We start from the raw sequence: 21971 nt of genomic DNA on the forward strand, positions 1-21971 counted from the left end.
AAAGGTTAAATAGTTATGTTGTAGTACAAAACGGATTGCATTAATCATAAACTCAATTTTCAGGGGATACATGTCAGGATCGCTCTCTAATACTATTTTAACACACTCCAAACACTTCTCATGTGGGATTGAAGTATAGAGCGATTGGACATCAATTGTGCCCCATTTGTACTCATCATTCCACCTAAAGTCGTGTAGCATCTGTAGTAAATGCGTGGAATCCTTTATATATGAATCTAATAAAGGAACATATTTTTTCAAATATACATCAATATATTTTGATATTCTTGAGGTTAACGAATTCACACCAGAAACTATCGGGTGACCAGGAGGTGATATCTGGTCCTTATGTACAGTACCTTTGGCAGATGGTAAATTGTAGCAATTCTGGTAGTTTCATTGTATAGATATTTATATTCATCATATGTGAGTACCTTATCCATTAACCCTTATCTAGTAGCCTCTTCAACTCCATTAAATATTCTATAGTTGGATCATAAGATAGTTTACAACATAGGATTTAGTATCGGATAACAATCTATTCATCTCCTGTACATATTTCTCTCTAGTCATGATAACAAGGCCTCCCCCCTTGTCCGCCTGTTTAATTACCTATTCTTTATTATCAACTAACATTTTTAATCATTGTATTTCCCCTTTTGTAAGGTTATCTCTGATCCTAGGGGTATTGGTAGTTTTCTCTAAATCTTTTTTAACTCATTTAGAAAAAAGATCCATGCAAGAACCACGTGATTCAATAGGGTAAAATGTACTTTGTTTTTTTAGGCCATTAGTTCCCCAATGGTTTACTTCCCAAATCTTTACCAGAGTCAAACATTTATTCTGATTCCGTATAAAATGTCTTTTCAGTGTCATTTTACGTATGTATACTGCAAGTTTAAATTCATATATGTTTGGAATTTAATAATTCCCGTGGTTGGTGTAAAGCTAAGCTCTTTTTGTAATAAACCACTGGTGGTAATTGAAAGCGTTACCTTAGATAGGTTAAAATACCTATTTTATTTAAATCCTCTGGTTCGTTTGATTGAGCACCCCTTTTTTTGAGGGATTTTGTCCCCCTCTTTTACCTCTATGCCTCTGAACCTTTTCCTTGTTCCTTCTACAGTTTGATTTGTTGAAAGTTTGTTGCGGCCATGAACAAACATTTTCTGGCCTCTGTATAAAAAACTTGAATATCTATTGGAACGTATCAGGGAAAATCCCTTCTACCCCAAACAGGCTCTATCCATGATTTCTTTATAGAAACTGTCTGCCATCTATAAGGGGAGTTAACCATTCTTGTTAATTGGTTCCAATTATTGATGGGTAATATTTGTTTGAAATCCTCCCGTATGGGATTATTTCTAACATTAATCTGTTGCTGCCATTTAAAATCATGAGCACTCTTTTTAAGCTGTTTTCGAATTGTGTGCTAATTCCGCACTTGACCTTTGTCATAATCCTCTTTATCCCTTTTAAACTTACTACTTTTGGTGTCAACAATTTCCTTTTCAACTGTACTAATCTTGTTTTCAATATTTTCTGAAAATTGTTTAAACTCATCCATATTGACAGAATGTAATCATTTTTATTCGACCTCAATACTATCCTTTTCTATATCCTTTCATTTTTTTTTAATTTCATACACAATGAGCCACATTAAATCTAAGGCACCCTCATCCAAAATCCTGTACCATTCTTGTAAAAATGTATCATTTGGTTGACCAAAAGTGGGATTCTTATTTATCATCAAACCTCTTGGTATCCTGCTACATTTAATATAATCTTCCAGACCTACTATATCCCACCAGACTCTTGTTTCTTTTATCAACAGGCTCTCTGTTTTTATAAAGAGGTCTTGTGTGGAGCATTCACTATTTAAAACGTGTTTCAATTACTGCATCATCATAGAAAACTTTCAAACACTCCTCTGATCGTTTAGATCTTAAACCAGCAAATCTGGACATGATGGACCTCTTTATAAAAACAGAGAGGTTGTTGATAAAAGAAAAAAGAGTCTGGTGGGATATAGTTTAACACAAATCTCATGTCCTCACATTCCTCCCTCACTTTTTAGGCCTTGTTCCCAGGGGTGATCAGGAAACACTACTGACTGGGAGAGGTGGTGATGGGTCTTCCTGGGTTGCGTAGAACTGGGCCTGGTTCCTGCTGATGGGACAAGCCATCCATGTTTCTGGGATCTCTACCCAGTGACAGGTCAGGGGTTGTGGCCTTGATCCCACCGAGACCCCTGGTGATGGCCTGAGAGTGTCCATGGGTGCTGTCACCAAAGACTGTGCTTGGCTCTGGGTGATAGCTCAACACAATAACTAGCCAATCCACTGCCCAGATAAGTTACCAGAAAAACAAGTCCCACCTCCACTTCCCCTTAGTTAAGGCCCCAATCCAAGTGTACCCAGGCCATGGGTATAATAGTTATCTGCTCTTCTGCCATGGAGATTTTAATTTTCTGTTTCTCCAACAGTTGACAGAGAGGGCCTAATTCCTGTTGGACCAGGGTGATGGAGGCCCTGGAGTCTGTCAACTCTTGCAGTTCCTGCCCATTGACTTTAACAGTCTGTAGGTTGGCCTTCATGTTATCTGAGGTAGCTTTCCCAATAGCTGCTACCACCTCCATTTGGTATGCTACTTCCTCTGCCTCTGGTGCATCAGGAATGCAGTTCCCCTCCCCACACCAAATGTCATTTCCTGGCACAATGCTACCCTGGGTAAAGCTGGTTGGGCACCCAGAAATGGTCCTCTTCCCCACAGACAGTCTCATTGCACATGTCCTACCTGGCAACAGTTGTAGCACTGCCAAGGCTTGGAATGTGCTGGGCCATGTGGTCTTGCATTGGCCATTTGCAGAGCTGGGATGTGTAGTGGGGCCAGGCTCTGGGTTGCCAGGGAGAGATTTTGGAATTGTTGGGGGCGTTGGGGGGCTGACTTTTCCTCCGGGTTGGCTCTGCTCCACCGGGGACTGTTAGCTGTGAACTCATCGGCTAGGTGTGCTGCTTTCTCAGGAGTGTTGGGGTTCCGATCCACCACCCACACTCTTATTTCCAGGGGCATCTTGTTAAGCAACTGTTCCAGAATAATAACATTTTTAACATCCACTACCGTAAGTGCCCGCTTTCCGGCCAGCCACCTGTCACAGTTCCATCGCAACAGGTTATTAAACTCTGTAAATGATGAATCCCCTTTCCATGACATCGACTGGAACTTGGTATGGTATGACTCAGCAGTCATTGCGTATCTGGCAAGCAGCACCCCACAGACCTCCACATATGCCAGTGTCTGTTCTGGACTCAAAACATGGCACGCATCCAGCACCCATCCACTCAGACTGGGTAACAAATATTGAGCCCACTCTGCTGCCTCAATCCTATGCATAGTCATCACTGATCCAAACATATGCAAATGTCTATGTCAATATCTAAGCTGGCCTCATCAAAAGGTGGTATGTCCTGATATCGCAGCCTGGCTGTCTGCCTTACCAATGCTGGTGGGGCATGTATGTATTTCTGTGCTCCCAAGGCAGCCCCAGTACTGCTGTACCTCATCCTAATGCTGCCAGCAACTCCTGCAACTGATCTGCCTCTCCAATGATAGGCATTGCACCTGAAGCAGTTGTCCCACTGGTTCACTGACACTCAGTTGGCTCCGGTACATCATCCTTGTTGTCCTCCTCCTTTGGATGAAATTGGTCCCACTGGGCTAGTTTTGCCATTAATATTTCTCTGGTGTCCTGTGCATAAAACTCAATCAGTTTTGTTCGGCAGAGATGCTGCAGTTGGCCTTTCATGAGGTATCGGTAGCATAGTGGTTCTGATTCCATTCCCTGCTGTATTTTATGACTTTATGCTTGAAGGCTGGTGTCTGAATGTTCCCACTGTTGTTGTCGCCAAATGTGAAGATACAGGGTTCTCTCAATTACCCAGACACTGAGCAGATGAAACCAAAGTGATAGTTTATTTTGTATGGCACACCAAAATAGGGAATATGCAATGGCAAGAGGTAAACACAGCAAACAGGCAATATGCAAGTAGCAGTCCAGACATAGGCATTCCAAATAGAGTATAAAGGGTCTGATTCAGAGCCGGATGCTCTGACAAGAGTGCTCACTCTGAATCAGGGCCATCCTAGCTCAAATTTGAGCGGCCTCCTGGCCACACCCACAGCTTATGCGAGCGGCCAAAAAGATGGTCGCGATGGTCAAGACCATTATGACCATTGGGCTTGCGATGAGATCCTTGCGGTAGGGACTCGCCTGCAGCAAGCCCGGAGTGCTTTCGGCTCTATCAGAGCCCAAAACACTCCCACTGACATCACTAGTGATGTCAGTGGGGTCAGATGCAGACAATAGGCATTCTCATGGGAATGCCTCCGTCTGGGCAGCCATGCCCCCGGCATGCCCACCAAAGTGGGCGTGCTGTCACGCACCTTCGACAGCATGCCCCCTTTTGTGCAAGACCTCTAATGACGTCTACCCCATCATTATTTGGGTCTCGAGCATGAGCACGACGGAGGCACCTCCATCGTGTGCATGCGCATTTGGGCAACATCGACACACTTGCAAGCGTACAGTGCTCGCGAGTGGGTCTGAAGGAGACCCAAAGTTCCAGGACAAGTCCAGCAAATAGCCAACAACACACAGTTTCACACAGTGGAAACTATCACAGTTCACACAGAAGTGATAACGTATACGTCGACACAAGCATTTACTGGATTCCATACAGTCGAACCTACCACAGTTCACACAGCAGTGATAGCGTTCAAGTCCACACCAGAGAATGAAGATCTCTCCACAGGAGTTTCCAGATGCATAAATTGACCCAATCTTTTCCAGGATACCACACAGTTGAAACTACTACCATTCACACAACATTGATAGCCTATACAACCACACAGGACTGGTCATGCATTCCACTAAGCACCTTGGAAGTGTGACTAACAAGTGGGGCTGCCTTTGGTGACTTCTTTTAAAAACTTCCAAGTTCCCACAGTTCTTGTGACCACCCAGGGGAGTTGCACCATTTCCTGATTGGTTTGAGTCCCTTATACAGTAACTTCCTCTTACCTCCCCAAGATATTACTTCTCTGACAAACACTCACTGGGCTGGCTCTGTACAGTCAGCCAGACTCCATTGAGGGACAAAGGCAGGCAAATGGAAGGGGGTGTAAGTCCAGAGTGTCCCTTGCAGAGGTGGAAATTAACCCATGATGTCTTTTGCTCTGTGAGGTGTTACATTGCACTACTGGTTAGGAATAAAACTGGCATATGGACAAGGGCTAAAAATCAAGGGCTAAAAAGCATTGCAAATTACATTTTTAACACACATCTCATGTCCTCACAAATGGCGACTTTGGAATACAAAATTATAGATCAAGAACCTGAATCGATTTGAAGGGGTAACAGAGCACATAAATTTCTACATTTAGAATCATGTTAGATTTTCGGCTTAGACACTGTCAAACCCAGGGGGTTAAATGATTCTCTATGATTAATATATTTTATTTAATCAAAGTTACTTGAGATATTATATAGAAATTTTAGATTATAGTTGTTGTTACATTCTATGATATTCAGATGTACTTTGTAATAGGAGATCTCATGTTGGCTGCCCAGTCTTTTCATATACAATAATCTTTTAATTTAATATATTTTCACATAAGGATTTTTTATATATAAATCTAATATTTTATGTTGCATACATATTTGAGAGATATATTATGGATTGATATTTTATCATTAAGTATCATATGCACTTATTTGCAAATACTTATTTGCACAATGCCTGAGCAGTTTATTTTTCTCACATTATCATGTGACATGATTGTACACATGTCTTAAACAGTTTTTAGTCACTCTATTAATGTTGTTTATGTTTTTAGTGGTTTTTAAGTATTAGCAGTAACACTGCCTTGTTTATTATGTTTCCATAGAAGAGCTGGAGTCAACCACGACGTCACTTCCGACAACTGTTTCCACGATTGGTAAGTGCACCTATTTAATGTTTCACTGTATTCATGATTGTTTACTGTCCTGAAGAAGGGAAGCACATCCCTGAAAAGTTAATTTATGCAGTAAAGTTTCACTGTTATTTACATGATGTGACAAGTCCCTGAGTGCCGCCTTCTTTTTGTGGATATATATATATATATATATATATATATATATAGATAATAGAACAGGATCAGAGCACCAAAAAGTGCCACACAGTAAAGATATTGACATAAAAATACAAAGTGCAAGTGCTAATGGTACATATATACCAAATGACCTATTCAGAAAGAACTGAGTTGTATAGATAAATATAAGAATATAGAAACAATGCAATTTATTAGTAAAATAAGGAGGGGTACACACATAAATATCATGCAGACAATATAAAAACAAATAACAAAATCAGACAGTGAGCCTGCACCTCACTGATACACTCCTCTTAAAAATAAGATAAGACATTTATGATTTTATAACACTCATTTGTGTTTGCTCTTATACTCTTATCCATGCTTTTATTATTTTATTGTCTGATTTTGTTATTTGTTTTTATTTTGTCTGCATGATATTCATGTGTGTACCCCTTCTTATTTTACTAATAAATTGCATTGTTTCTATATTCTTATATTTATCTAAACAGCTCAGTTCTTTCTGAATAGGTCATTTGGTATATATGTACCATTAGAACTTGCTCTTTGTACTTTTATGTCAATATATTTACTGTGTGGAACTTTTTGGTGCTCTGATCCAGTTCTATTATCTATATTATTTCTCACTAGGGGCTTACCACCCTGTAGTTTCTATTGGATTGAGCTGACACCCCATATAATCTCGCGGAGTGCCCCTTTTCTGTCCTGCATTTGTTTGTTAATATTCACACACACTTTTGGTACCTTTTTCTACTTGTTCTCCCTGGTAAGGTATTCACTAATTTAAGTTTTTATAGTAAACTACAATTTCTGGCGCTCTAAGAATCCGCTAGTTACACATATATATATGTATACATACACAGTGTATATATATATATATATATATATATAATATAAATATATACATATATCTATTAGAGATGTGCGCCGACCCATGTGTTTTTGTTTCATATCTGGATCTACCCTGGTTTTGGATTTGGATTGGTTTTGCCAAAACCTTACCTTCGTGTTTTGTTTTTCGGTTTTGGTTTGGGTCTTGATTTTTTCTTAAAATATCATAAAAACAGCTAAATTCACATAAAATGTGTCTGTTTTTGTTCCTACAGTATTATTAACCTCAATAAAATAAAATTCCATTCAGTGTGATTTGTGTATGTTTATGAATGGCTAGTGTGTTACAATAGTGTTAATATTTTTTTTAAAAATGACATGAGGTCCCCCCCATAATAATATCCAGCCCCAGAATTGCCAGCCAGTCCTGGTTCTTTAAATTACAGGGAAAAATGTATAGGGTTACACTGTAATTTCCGAACCAGCACCAGGCAGCAGGGAGAGACCTGGTTTTAAATATAGGGAGAAAAATATTTGCATGAGGTTCCCCCATATTTAAAACCAGCTCCGGACCCATTCTAGCAGGGAACTGATGCCACAGCCAGAGGTGCCCTTTCACCGGGCCCCCCAGCCACAGCATCAGCCCTGACCGCTAGTCAGCCCAGGCCAGGGATTCCTGGGGAGTTGGGGACCACACAGTAAAGGGGTCCCCCTCTACAGGGTACCCCTGGCCTAGGCTTATAGCCCGGAGCTATTCCCGCCACCCCTAGGCAGTGGGTGGTGGGTTGATAGTGTTAGTGGTGGGTGGCGGGTTAGCACTGAAATGGCCATTGGGCTGTATTGACACAATGTCCTGCTGTATTGTCCTGCTGTATTGACTCCAGACTGTGGCAGTTTGCAAGTATCCCTTTTTCTTGCTACTATACTTGGCACATTGCACTTTTTGATTTGTGACTGAAACATTGAATCACTGTAGTGGAGTCGGCATTGTGATAACATGCATTGTTCATAAATAAATTTTTTGGCTTTATATTTTTGGTGTGCTGGTTTTCTCTGGTATCATCATTTTGGTACAGTTCATGTATTCATTTATTACAACCGAGCACCCTCTATTCATCATATTTGCGAGTGTTCAATATTTGCCCACATTTTTTTATATACACACATATATATATATATAATAACAGGTATAACGACCGGCACTCAAGGAGACTAAACAAATGCTGAGACTGAATGCAGTATGTTAATCAACTTTTCGGAGTAACCTCTTTTATCAAGACTGAATAAAAAAGCAATACAAACATGACATATATAACTTACCACAAGCATGACATGTAGTGGTTCATCCTGCCCTCCGGACGAGTCCCGATGACGTCACCCATATCCCAGAGAGATGAACGGCATGGCGTTACACAGGTCCAGCATTAGAGCAGCACTGGATGGAAAAAATATTGATCAACCTGTGCCTCGACATTTCAAAGAAATCCAACTTAATCTTTCTACGATTAGATATAAAATGATCGACCATGTACCACCGGATCTTAGGGGTGGTAATCGTGATCGGTCTCTATTGTAAAAAGAAGCCCAATGGATATACAAACTTCAAACTGTATATCCTAAGGGTCTTAATGAAATTCTGTCACTCATGTTTTTTGGAAATATATGCTTTGTGAATGCATTGAACGATGCACCCTTGACTTTCAGGAACTGTCTCTATTTTTTAGGAGACATGTGAACAACGATTCGGATTCTTGATTTATTCTTGATGTATTACATGATGTATGTTATTATCTTTCTTATGTGCCAAGGTGGTGATAGTGGGGATAGTGATTTTCTTTCATATTACTTATCCTTGCCTGCTATGAGTCATACATATATGGTGACTTGTGATACTTTATTATATATATCATGGTGCACTGGATATTGGTTTAATGGCTAGTAGTTCGACCAGGTCTTCTTATATGATGCTGATGCCATTGGACACCGCTATGCAGCGGTCTTTTGATTTTTTTTTATGCATTATTTAGCCCTAATGACTTCATTCTGGATGATTTGTTTGTGGTTGTCATGGTGATGGTGCTTCACTATGTCTGTTGTGGATCACTCTGCCCTGATGAGTTCCCGTTCGTCTCTCTGGGATATGGGTGACGTCATCGGGACTCGTCCGGAGGGCGGGATGAACCACTACATGTCACGCTGGTGGTAAGTTATATATGTCATGTTTGCATTGCTTTTTTATTCAGTCTTGATAAAGGAGGTTACTCCGAAATGTTGATTAACATACTGCATTCAGTCTCAGCATTTGTTTAGTCTCCTTGAGTGCCGTTTGTTGTACCTGTTATTATAAATACCGATTTGGACATGGCACCGGAGCCAGTTATAGTTTCTACTATAGAGTGCCGGATGTTCCTTGTTCATATATATATATATATATATATATATATATATATATATATACATATATACATGTGTATGTAACTATGTATATACATACATACTGTATAGTGATGTATAGGGTACCAGCACCAACTCAGATTAAATATAGATAAACAAGAAGTTAGCTAATGACAAGCAAAAAAATATATAAAAATATTGCTTTCTTCCTGTAAATAAAGGGTGTCCGCTGATCCAAATATAATGGAGCATTGGGCATGCACCTTAATAAAGGTATATGTAAGTGTAGGGAAGCTGTCTCATGCCTAAATTAACTATTAAGATAAGCACCTTATGATTTATTGCATATTTTGGAGTAGAGCATAGTCTTTTAGAGTGTTTTTAGAACATTTTTAAAAATTATTATCGATTCTCCTGCGCCTATATCAACTTATATGTTTTTGCTTTTATTTATTCAATGTGTATAAGGGACATTTGTAGTATTTATGACATTTATAATATTTATAGCACATTGCACTGCATTGTATGCACACAGGGGACTATTCAGACCTTAGGGTTATTGGAAGAGCCCATTTGAGCATGTGGAGGTATATATATATATTGCACAATACTTCACTTGCTAAGGCCATATACAATAACTTATTATATATAAATATATATATATATATATATATATATATATATATATAAAGTCAGTGCGCAGATTTTGATGATTTACCCAAAGACACCTTTCTGAATTTCATTTGCACAACAGGTGAAAGTCTGTTTAGCCAATATATAGCAACAGAATGTCCCATACATGTATCACAGCACTGGCCACCATAGTATTGTAGCCCGGCATCTTCCCCATAATTACCCAAATCCAGATGGGAAGTATCTAAAAACAAAACAGAAGAATACATCATGCATCAACAAGATAAAATTTATTAGCAAGTAAAAACAAGCAGAGCGTGCGTACCACAACAAGCAGTTAACCACCACAGAGTTTGACAGCAGAGTAATGGAATGGTGCTCCCGACCGGTGTCCTCAACGTGTCCAGGAACTCTTCACCAGAGCACTAACCACAAAAAGATAGATTACCAGTCCATGCCCCTGTGCATTTCGTCACTAGGACTTTGTCAGGAGGCTGGCTGGTGATCTGTTGAGGGCAGTTAAATAGAACTCATGAACCAATAAAAAATATGCAGCACAACATTATCTCATTACATTAAATTAATTAATGGAATTCTTCATTTATATACTGTATGTAAACACATATAAAAACCATGCCCGCGTATAAAAAATGCATATAAACGCATAGAGCTACAAATATACTGATACAATGTTTCCATTATATAATCCATACAATATAATATGAATATTATATTAGGAATAGTAATAAAATTAAAATTAAAAAAGACATATTATGTGGGACGCTTTTAGAAGATTAGATGATATGCATAATGCACTGGGTATAAAAAAGAACATAGAATCATCTATTTCAGGGATTTCTTCTCACGTAATAAGTCTATCTAAAACATAGCAACATAAATTGGTACAATAAAAATGGGTCCAATAAAAATGGGTCCAATAAAATTGGTACAATAAAAATCATAATACATTGATACAATTTACAACATAGCCAAATCATATAGTAACAAAAAAACATACCTCTTCACCTTGGACAAAAGGGATTTTAACTCTTTGAATCTTTAAATAGAAGAAATATTAGCTTTTTAAAAATGGAGTATTTTCAAACCCCTCATTAAGTCCATTGGGGCACACAGTATTTAATGTAATAATCTAAAAAGTCTCCCTCTTAGCCAGCATGTTTTCTCTGTCTCCTCCTTTTTTACCCACTTTAACATGTTTAATGCCCAGAAATCTCAAATTTGGTGGATTACTGTCTAGGCAATGTCTGAAGTGTCTAGGTACACTGTGATTCTCAATCTTATTTCTAATATTGCGCAAATGTTCTAAAATTAAAATTTTTAATAACCTCTTTGTCTTCCCAACGTACATTTTACACATCCACAAATCAACAAGTAAACCACAAAAGTGGTATAACAATTGATTAACCCCTTAATTTTAAATTATTTTTCATGAATACTTTTAAAGGTATTTTTTCCTTTTAAACTGTGTGGACAAACTTTACAGTTTCCACATGTATAAAACCAGTCTATTGGATTAAAAAAATGATTCTTATTAGAATCCTCTATACTTGGCAATAGACTAGGAGATAAAAATTATTTTAAATTTCTAGCCCTTTTAAAAAGTATCTCTGTTCTATTTGGTATATGGGTTGACAGAATTGGATCCATTTTTATAATATGCCAGTACTTTTCTAGAATATTTTTAACTTCTTGATGTCAATTGTTACACAAAGTGATAAAACCACAATTAGAAAAACCGCTATCTCCTGTGTCCATTTCCCTTTTTTTCTGATTCTGATAAGATAATATATAGAATAATACAATATAGAACCTAGTTCTGTGTGACCTCTATTTATATGGAGGGCATGAGGTGGTTAGTGTATTTTAGACAGGAGTAGCGTTCCCACTACACTATCGGAAAATGCACCTACTACTCAGGAACAATCTTTCCGTAGTACTAGTAATCCAACAGTGAGTATGTATAGATTTATCATGTATTTATGTGTGCAGACCATATATATCTAGAAACCATTGTCCTATTAGTACACCTATCTACAGGGTATTCCCCCTCCCTTTAGGTGGTTTTGTTATATTATTGGGTGTGTGACATCTCTTGTTCTATATGAACGGAAGTAGAATAATATGTTTTAATGAGGTTCTACTGTGTATTATAGGGTATATCTATTTTTGACAGTACTATACACTGGCCTTCCGAATCTGAATATTACAAATTATGCCATTGTTAACTAAAAATAAACCATCATTCTGTATTCTTCAATTATATCTTTGCATAATACTAGATATGCACTAATGTAAGACACAAAGTTTTCTTTACATACAATGCATATACAGTACCAGTCAAAAGTTTGGACACACCTTCTCATTCAATGGTTTTTGTTTATTTAAATTATTTTCAACATAGTAGATTAATACTGAAGACATCAAAACTATGAAAGAACATATATGGAATTATAATGTAAACAAAAAAGTGTTAAACAAATCAAAATATGTTTTATATTTTAGATTCCTCAAAGTAGCCCCCTTTTGCTTGGATGACAGCTTTGCACACTCTTGGCATTCCTCAATCAGCTTCATGAGGTAGTCTCCTGGAATTGTTTTCCAACAGTCTTGAAGGTGTTCCCAGAGGTGCTGAGCACTTGTTGGCTGCTTTTCCCTCACTCTGCGGTCCAACTCATCCCAAACCAGATCAATTGGGTTTAGGTCAGGTGCTTGTGGAGGCCAGGTCAACTGACGCAGTACTCCATCACTTTCTTTCTTGGTCAAGTAGCCCTTACATAGCCTGGAGGTGTGTTTGGGATCAATGTCTTGTTGAAAAACAAATGATGGTCCCAGTAAGTGCAAACCAGATGGGATGGCATGGCGCTGCAGAATACTGTTGTAGCCATGCTGGTTAAGTGAGCCTTGAATTTTGAATAAATCACCAACAGTGTCAACAGCAAAGCACCCCCACATCATCACACCTCCTCCTCCATGCTTCACAGTGGGAACCACACATGCAGAAACCATCCGCTCACCTTCTCTGCGTCTCACAAAGACACGCTAGTTGGAACCAAAAATCTCAAATTTGGACTCATCAAACCAAAGTACAGATTTCCATGGGTCTAATGCCCCTTCCTTATGTTTCTTGGCCCAAACAATTCTCTTCTTCTTGTTGTTCATCCTCAGTAGTGGCTTCTTCGCAGCATTACGACCATGAAGGCCTGATTCACGCAGTCTCCCCATAACAGTTGATGTTGAGATTTGTCTGCTACTTGAACTCTGTGAAGACTTTTTGTTGTCTCTAATCTGAGGTGCTGTTAAGTAGCAGTTTCTGAGGATGCTTACGCTAATGAACTTATCCTCTGCAGCAAAGGTAACTCTTGGTCTTCCTTTCCTGGGGCGGTACTCATGAGAGCCAGTTTCATCATAGCGTTTGATGTTTTTTGCAACTGCAATTGAGGATACATTCAAAGTTCTTGAATTTTTCCGTATCGACTGACCTTCATGTCTTAAAGTAATGATGGACTGTCATTTCTCTTTACTGAGTTGAGTGGTTGCTGCCATAATATGGATTACAACAGTAGTCAAATAGTGGTGTCCACTGTGTACTAACCCTACCTCTGCACAACACAACTGATGGTCTCAAACACATTAAGAAGGCAAGTAATTCCACAGATTGTCTCTTGACAAGTCACAACTGTTAATTCAAAACCATTCCAGGAGACTACCTCATGAAGCTGATTGAGAGAATGTCAAGAGTGTGCAAAGATGTCACACAAGCAAAAGGAGGCTATTTTGATGAATCTAAAATATAAAACATATTTTGAATTGTTTACCACTTTTGTATTTACAACATAATTCCATATGTGTTCTTTCATAGTTTTGATGTCTTCAGTATTAATCTACTATGTTGAAAATAATTTAATTAAACAAAAACCATTGAATGCGAAGGTGTGTCCAAACTTTTGACTGGTACTGTATGTTTATGCACTCTCAGGTCTGCATAATGTGTTTGTTATCTTTGGTATTTTCTACATAAAAGCTATCATTTCTGATGCAAAATAATTCCTGGTGCACCTCTAAGATGAAACTGAGGTGTACTCTACATCTAGACATCTGAGGATGTAGAAAGGAAATGGGGGAAAAAAATCCTATAAGATAAATTTAAAAGGGAAAAAAAAACATACATATTGTCCCAAATGAGTTTTTTTTAGAGATAATTTGGAATATCTCTTAGATCCAGAGAAAAAAATTGTTTAATATCAATAAACCTTATTTATGATATTTTTTTTTCTTATCTATATATTCCGGTCTTTTTAGTATACTTAGTTTTTCTCATACAACATATCATTTAATGTGTCTTGTTTAATTTACTCCTCCATAAATGAATTGAGTAAAAAATGAATTTGGCATATCGTCTTAAATAATATTGATATTCTTACAAATAACAAAATAGAGGAGTACTGTATGAGAACTCTTAATGTCCCATTCTATTCTTTTATCTTATTATCATAGTCATTTGAGTGTACTGAGTAACACAAAGTCTCTTTATTCGTAGTTTGTATATATATGGAATTTTTTGGAAGTTATCAGCTCTATACACAATAGTCTATAGAAGTGCTAATTAACCTCACTGAAACCAGTTAAATCATCTGATGGAAATCTACACTAATCACTAATCAGTAAGCAATTACAGCTATTTAAATAGCTGCAACCATCTCAGTGAGACTTACACCTTCTGAGGATACCTGGGTTGCCATTCCCAGAGTAACGCATCAAGGACGGAGAATCTGAACAGCTCAAGCCCCCCAGACTAATCTCACAGATTCACCTGTATTTGCACTTCAATTCAGCCGGGATGGAGGTAACTTAACACTGCATATATTGCTCAGTGTCAGACCACTTAAGAGAGCAGTGGCCCCCTCACCATCCTCCTACTCACTGTGTCCATCAGCGGCTATATTGGACTGCACAGTGGATCTAGAACTTGTCTGCACCCTCGCAAACTGTGTCCTTTAGCAGCTTCAGCAGACTGCACAGTAGATCCTGAACTCATTTGCATCCCCACAGACTGTGTCCATCAACGGCATTACCGGACTGCACAGCAGATCCAGAATTTGTTTGCACTCCCGCTGATGAGCGGACGAGAGCAATTCTGTGTGATACTTCCATCAGTGAGTACACAATTCTGTGTGATACTTCCATCAGTGTGATACTTCCATCAGTGTGTACATCAGTGAGTCCATCAGTGAGTACTCCTGCTGACGAGCGGATGAGAGCAATTTTGTGTGATACTTCCATCAGTGGAATGGATACTAACTATCCATTCCACATTGCACATTTATGTCCCAATTTAAGGCATAATGAGTGGATAAGTTCATTATTTTGAAGTCTATATATCAAAAAAAGATTTTTGCCTGTCATTTGGGGACCTCCATGCTCATGTGTAGATTTATTAAGAATGGGCACTGAGTTAATGGAAGATTACTCACCCACCCTACATGATACCATTTGGTCTCCCTTTTGAGTTATCCCTTTTAGAAAGGAATCTTGGAAACAATCAAATATAGAGCTTGAACTGATTATAGCAATGGACTGTATAATTTTTTTATATATTTTATGCTTATATTTTACTGCTTGATATATGTAATTATAGTATAATAAATTGACTGTTATTATAAATTGTGTGGTTATCTAAACCAGCGCTCCACAACTACCCATATGCAAATATAAGTGCAGAAATTGCATAAATAATTTAATAACCCACACTTCACTATTGAAATTCACTTTTTTTCAAAAGCCAATTAAAAGTTTATGTCCCGGTTTATTATCCAGCAGGTGTCCTGTAGCAATAGAAACAGTCCAATGGTATCTACACTCAGTCAGCTGGTCCAGATCTGTATTGGATAAAGCCAGTGATGTCCTCTTCTTATATATATTTATATTTATTGAGTGAGGGTTCCAATACAGTAGGACTCAACGCTTTTCCATGTGGAAGTGACCCACACCTTCATGAGGAGCAAATGTTTGGAGCTTCAAAGGGTTCTCCGATATTTATAATGCTCTAATGAGTGAATCATTATCAGATGTCTATAAATAATTAACCAAGCCATGTTGCAAATTATTAAATAAATCCAAGAGTATGAGTAGGCAATCATATCTTGATTCAACATAACATTTAAAAATATAAATGAGTATTGTTAATACTTAAAGTAAAGTAAATACTTGTATTCATTATTCCCCAGTCATGATCATGTGAGCACTACCTGGTCACATGACTCATGACGTGTAGGTACCCTCCAATTGGTTAGAGCCGGTCATGTGTCTGTGACTCATAAGCAGTTCCACAGACAGGCGGCAGACTCTAATGAATGCAGATCTGTTTTTGATCTGAGGTTCCAAAGTTACTACGTTTGTGGAATCACGTGGTGTAAACAAGCATCACGTGACTATGCAATATTCAAAGACACTAAAATCATTATTTGAGGAGTAGAAATGAGAGGTTTGTATGTGTTGAACTAATAACAATCAGTTTAGTTAGCAATAAAATATTAGATCAAATATACAGTACATTATCCGATAAAATACATCAAAATACATAGAGGTTTATTAAGCAGTGAAGGAATCTTCTTAAAAAGAGGGGGAGAAAGTGCAACACCACATTTTCACCCAGGGATCTCATAAGCATACATAGATTATTAGAATTTAAGTTTATTATATGTCATTGTTAAATAATATATAGGATATGGATAAATGAATTGGCAAATTACCAAAAAAACAATAACCCTGATGTTAATACTCAGAGTCCCCATCACCATAACAGTACCCAACCTACTCAACAAATCCAAAGTAAATTGCATCAAATGATACTGTTAAGTTCCACAGATTCATTGAGGCCATCTGGGTGTAGAGTATTCAATTTGAATATCCAGTAGACTTCCTGGTGGCACAAGATTTTCTATCTATCTCCTCCACGTTGAGTGTTCGTGATCTGTTCTATACCAACGATGGATAGATTACTGATGTCACCTTTGTGAACTTCAGTAAAGTGCCTAGAAACACTGTTGTTGGGAAATTTGTCAACAATATTATTAAGGTGTTCCATGAAGTTTTTTCTAATTGTTCTAGTGATAAGGCCTACATATTTTAGACCGCACTCGTGTGTTAATAAGTAGATGACATAGATGGAATTACAATTCATGAAACTACCGATAGTACATTTTTTAATTTTTAAAACCCATATCTATACTATTGGTTCATCTCGGTATATAAGTGCACATTGTGCATCTTTTCTTGCCACATCTATAAAAGCCTGGTGGTCTAAATGGTATCCATTGTTTATCTTGGAGATTTATTTGACTGATGGTAGGGATCTTAGTTGTCTTTAAATTACTTGGGGCAAGTATATTCTTTAAGGATAAAATGTGATAGTTGTGCGAAAGGATAAATGAAAAAATGACAAGAGAAAAGATTTTTTTCCCTATGTTAGGTCCCCATCTCTGGAAAAACGAGCTATGATTTTATCAATCCCTAATTTATGAGGAATATTTATATATAGGAATTGGATATCCAGTGTTAAAAATGCATGTTTCTTTCCAATTGATGTTTGAATGCGTTGTAGAAAATGGGTGGAATCTTTGGGATGGGACCTAAGGACAGGAACACGGGGCTGTAAAAAAGAATCAACATAAAAGGTTAGAGGGGAGTGAATTAATACCGGAAATTATAGAGCAACCTGGGGGGTAAGTGAGAGATTTGTGAATTTTGGGTAAATGATAATACACCGGAATGGTGGGAAAGGGAATGAACAGGAAATGCCATGCCTCCCTGGATATGAGCCCGTGTTGTAGGGCAAGATCCAACAATAATTTGAACACAGCTAAAAAGGATGTGGTTGGATCCCGATCTAGAGTTTGATAGAAGGTAGTGTTCTTTAGCTGATTAAAAGCTTCTTGTAGACAGTCCATCCTATCTTGGACTACCAATCCCGCACCCTTATAAGCCTCCTTTATTATTATTGAGGAATCTTTAGTCAATGAGCGAAGTGCTCTTTTTTTTAGCTCTACTTAGATTCGATGTGTATGCTGATCTTTTTGGAGTTTTATTACATAGAGTTTTAAAATCCTCAAGGTTGATCTTATAAAACAACTGTTATTATGTTTGGCTGAAATAGGAAAAAATTCAGATTTCAATTTAAAGTTTTTGGAATTTTGAAGTGAAGTATCATATAGTTTCATTGTTGTGTCCTGAATTTCAGTGTTACCTTCTTCCCATAGTTCCTGTAATATAGAAAGGGGCAGACTATCCGTAGAATCTAAAATAATAGGAATCAACTCATCTTGATTGTTCTTTAATTTCTTATTTGCAAAATATCTTTTGTGACATAATGTTCTTACATATTTATTAAGATCTACTAATAGGTCAAAAATATTGGGTTCGTTCGTCGGGACAAATTTCAAACCTCTACTTACTGTAGTAAGGATAATTCATCCTGACTATGTTTTTTCAAAAATATGTTGAACACATTTGGAGGCACAGAGGGCTCAGGTGATTTACCACTCAGGGTTGTTGTGGGCTGCACAGATAGTGTAATGGTTAGCATTACTGCCACACAGCACTGAGGTTGTGGGTTCAATTACCACCATGGCCCTAACTGTGCAGAGTTTTTATATTCTCCCTCTGCTTGCGTGGGTTTCCTCCAGGTATACTGGTTTCCTACCACATTCCAAAAATATACTAGTAGGTTAATTGGCTCCCACCAAAAAAATAAAATAAATGAACCCTAGTTTGTGTGCATGTGGTAAGGAATATTAAGCTCCACTGGGCAGGGAGTATTGTGAGTGGCCACATTTGCACTATAAAGCGCTGCGGAATATGTGTGCGCTATATAAATAACTAGTAATAAATAAATAAGTCCTTCTTATATTTTTCTTTAGTATGTGTACCTCCTCTGCAACCTCTAAACTTTTTTCTCAATGCCTTTTTGATATCCCTGAGTTCCTTGTGAGATGATATTTTGTTTCCCAATGATTGGGACATGGTGGTTCTTCCTGAAAATCCTTATAAGGAGATTGAGTCACTTTTCTACTGAATTGATGGTTTGTCTTGGCTTTAGCACCCGAATCCCCATGTGTTCATATTGTTTTCCTTTAGATGATGGAAAACTAGATTTAGGGGCCCTCCATTTACTCTCGGTGATCTTATGGGGATTCGTGTGCATTCTATCATTAAATTGACGCATTCCTGTGCCTAATTCAGATATAGTTTTTCTATGGTCTGATCTCACTTTGTTATTCTGTAATTTGAGATTAGAACATTTGTAATTTCTAACCATATTATTCTAATAATCATATAGATCCCTTTTAAATTTCTTTTTCTTGTTCTCTACAATAACTTTTTCTAAATTTACAATCCTTTCATTGATAATTGAATCATTTTCTTGATATTCTTTGTTAGTTTGAAAAGGTTCCAATTCTTTCTTTATATCTTCCATTTCTTTTTCTAGAATACTGGTCTTGTGTTATCTGTATTTAATGATTAGCTCCATTAGATTAATTGAACATACATATAGTGTTTTTCCCATTCTTAATGGAATCTGACCCTTAGAAACTGGTCAGGTATGAATGCAAATGACAATCAGCAATTTCCTCCCAAATGCCGGAAAATGGACCAAAACTGTTTGAACAAATTGTTTAGATCAAACATTTAACAAACTTGTCTGACGACCATTTTCATCTGTTTTCTGGCATTTAGGAGCAAATTGCTGATCATCATTTACTCCCATAGATTACCAGATTTTCATTCCAACCAATCAACTAGTTGGATGGTTGGACAGGAAATCTTTACGCGTGTACCCAGCTTTAGGATAACCTGCACTTCACTATTAAGAGCCACTGGATCCAAAAGCCAATTAAAAGTTTATCTCCCAGTTATTTATCCAGTAGGTAGAAAAAGGAGCAATATTACCAGTTCTGGCAGTGTTAGCAAGGCATCCCCACAAGGTTTGTGTCCTGTAGCAATAGAAACAGTCCAGTGGTATCTCCACTCAATTAGCTGGTCTGGATCTGTATGGCATAAATCCAGTGATGTCCTCTTCTTATACATATTTAGTGAGTGAGGGATCCAATGCAGTAGGGCTCAATGCGTTTCCATGTGGAAGTGACCCACACCTTCATCAGGAGCAAATGTTTGGACTTCCATAGGGGTCTCCAATACTTATAATGCTCTAATGAGTGAATCATTATCAGGTGTCTATAAATAATTAACAAAGCCATGTTGTAAATTATTAAATACATTCTAGGGTAAGGGTATGTAATCATATCTTGATTCAACATAACATTTAAAAATAAAAATGAGTATTGTTAATAATTAAAGTAAAGTAAATAAATGTATTCATTATTCCCCAGTCGCAATCATGTGACCCGTGACGTGTAGGTACCATCCAATTGGTTAGAGCCAGTCATGTGTCCGTGACTCATATGCAGTTCCACAGACAGGTGGCAGACTCTAATGAATGCAGATCTGTTGTTGAACAGGTTCCATAGTTGCTACATTTGTGGAATTACGTGGTGTAAACAAAGATCACGTGACTCTGCGATATTCAAAGACACTAAAATCATTAAAATAATTATCTTGCCAAATTACAGGTAATATATCTGAGGAGTAGAAATTAGAGGTTTGTATGGGTTGAACTAATAACAATCAGTTTAGTTAGCAATAAATATTAGATCAAACATACATTATACAATAAAATGTATCAAAACACATAGAGGTTTATTATGCACTGAAGGAATCTTCTTAAAACAGAGGGGGAGAGAGAGTGCAAAACCACATTTTCACCCAGGGCCCTCATAAGCATACATAGATTGTTAGAATAGAAGACTATTATATGTAATTTTTAAATAATAATATATAGAATATGGATTAATGAATTGCCAATTACCAAAATAAATAATAACCCTGAAGTTAATACTCTGGGTATTGTTATGGTGATAGGGACCCTATCTACCCAAGACATCTGAAGTAAATTGCATCAAATTATACTGTTAAGTTCCACAGATTCGTTGAGGCCATTTTGATGTAGAGTATTCAATTTGAACATCCAGTAGACTTCCTGGTGGCATAGGATTTTATGTCTATCTCCTCCACGTGGAGTGTTCGGGAACTGTTTTATACCAACGATAGATAGATTACTGATGTCACCTTTGTGAACTTCAGTAAAGTGCCCTAGAAACACTGTTGTTAGGAAATGTGTTAATAATATTATGACAGTGCTCCAAGAATTTCTTTTTAAAAATACATATTTTAGACCGCATTCTCATGTTAATAAGTAGATGACATAGATGGAATCACAATTCGTGAAACTATTGATAGTAAATGGTTACTTTCTAAAACTCATATCTATAGTATTGGTTCATCTAGGAATATGAGTTCATATTGTGCATCTATTCTTGCCACATCTGTAAAAGCCTGGTGGTCTAGATGGTATCCATTGTTTATCTTGGAGATTTATCAGACTGATGGTAGGAATCTTAGTTGTCTTTAAAAATGTATTTAAATATATTCTTTAAGGATTTATTCTTTGTATAGATAATGAGTGGTTTATTGGGCAAAAGCTCTCTTAGAATACACACATACACACAAATGAAAAAATATGTTGTGCACTGCAGGTGCGCGGCAAAAAAGTGGGCATGGTCACATACCAAAGGGGCGTGGTCACATACCGAATAAGCGTGGTCACTGAAAATGGTGTGTGCCGACATGACACGCCAGCCTTTTCTCGTCACTCTGGGAACATTCCTTTCCTTTCCATATGCAACTTACCTATACAGTGGTTTCTCACAATGTGGTACCTCTGAAGAGATATATCCTCCCTGGGATGATGGCGTCTTCAGTCGGTATTCACTTTTCACGTACTGTAGGCCACATCATCCGGAAGATGCCTGTTTGTGTAAGAATAA

General features: G+C 37.5%; 1 protein-coding gene across 1 annotated transcript in view; it reads left to right on the plus strand.

The window, feature by feature from the left end:
• The window catches only part of LOC148508605 (uncharacterized), a 653608-nt gene that overhangs the window by 133347 nt on the left and 498290 nt on the right, over positions 1-21971 (plus strand). The window contains exon 5 of the mRNA XM_088444305.1: positions 5947-5997. Within this exon, the coding sequence (XP_088300431.1) occupies positions 5947-5997 (51 nt within the window). The remainder of the gene's footprint in view (positions 1-5946; positions 5998-21971) is intronic.

This window comes from Taudactylus pleione, unplaced genomic scaffold (genome assembly GCF_031769625.1).
Source record: "Taudactylus pleione unplaced genomic scaffold, aTauple2 ptg000353l, whole genome shotgun sequence".
NCBI classification, from domain to species: domain Eukaryota; kingdom Metazoa; phylum Chordata; class Amphibia; order Anura; family Myobatrachidae; genus Taudactylus; species Taudactylus pleione.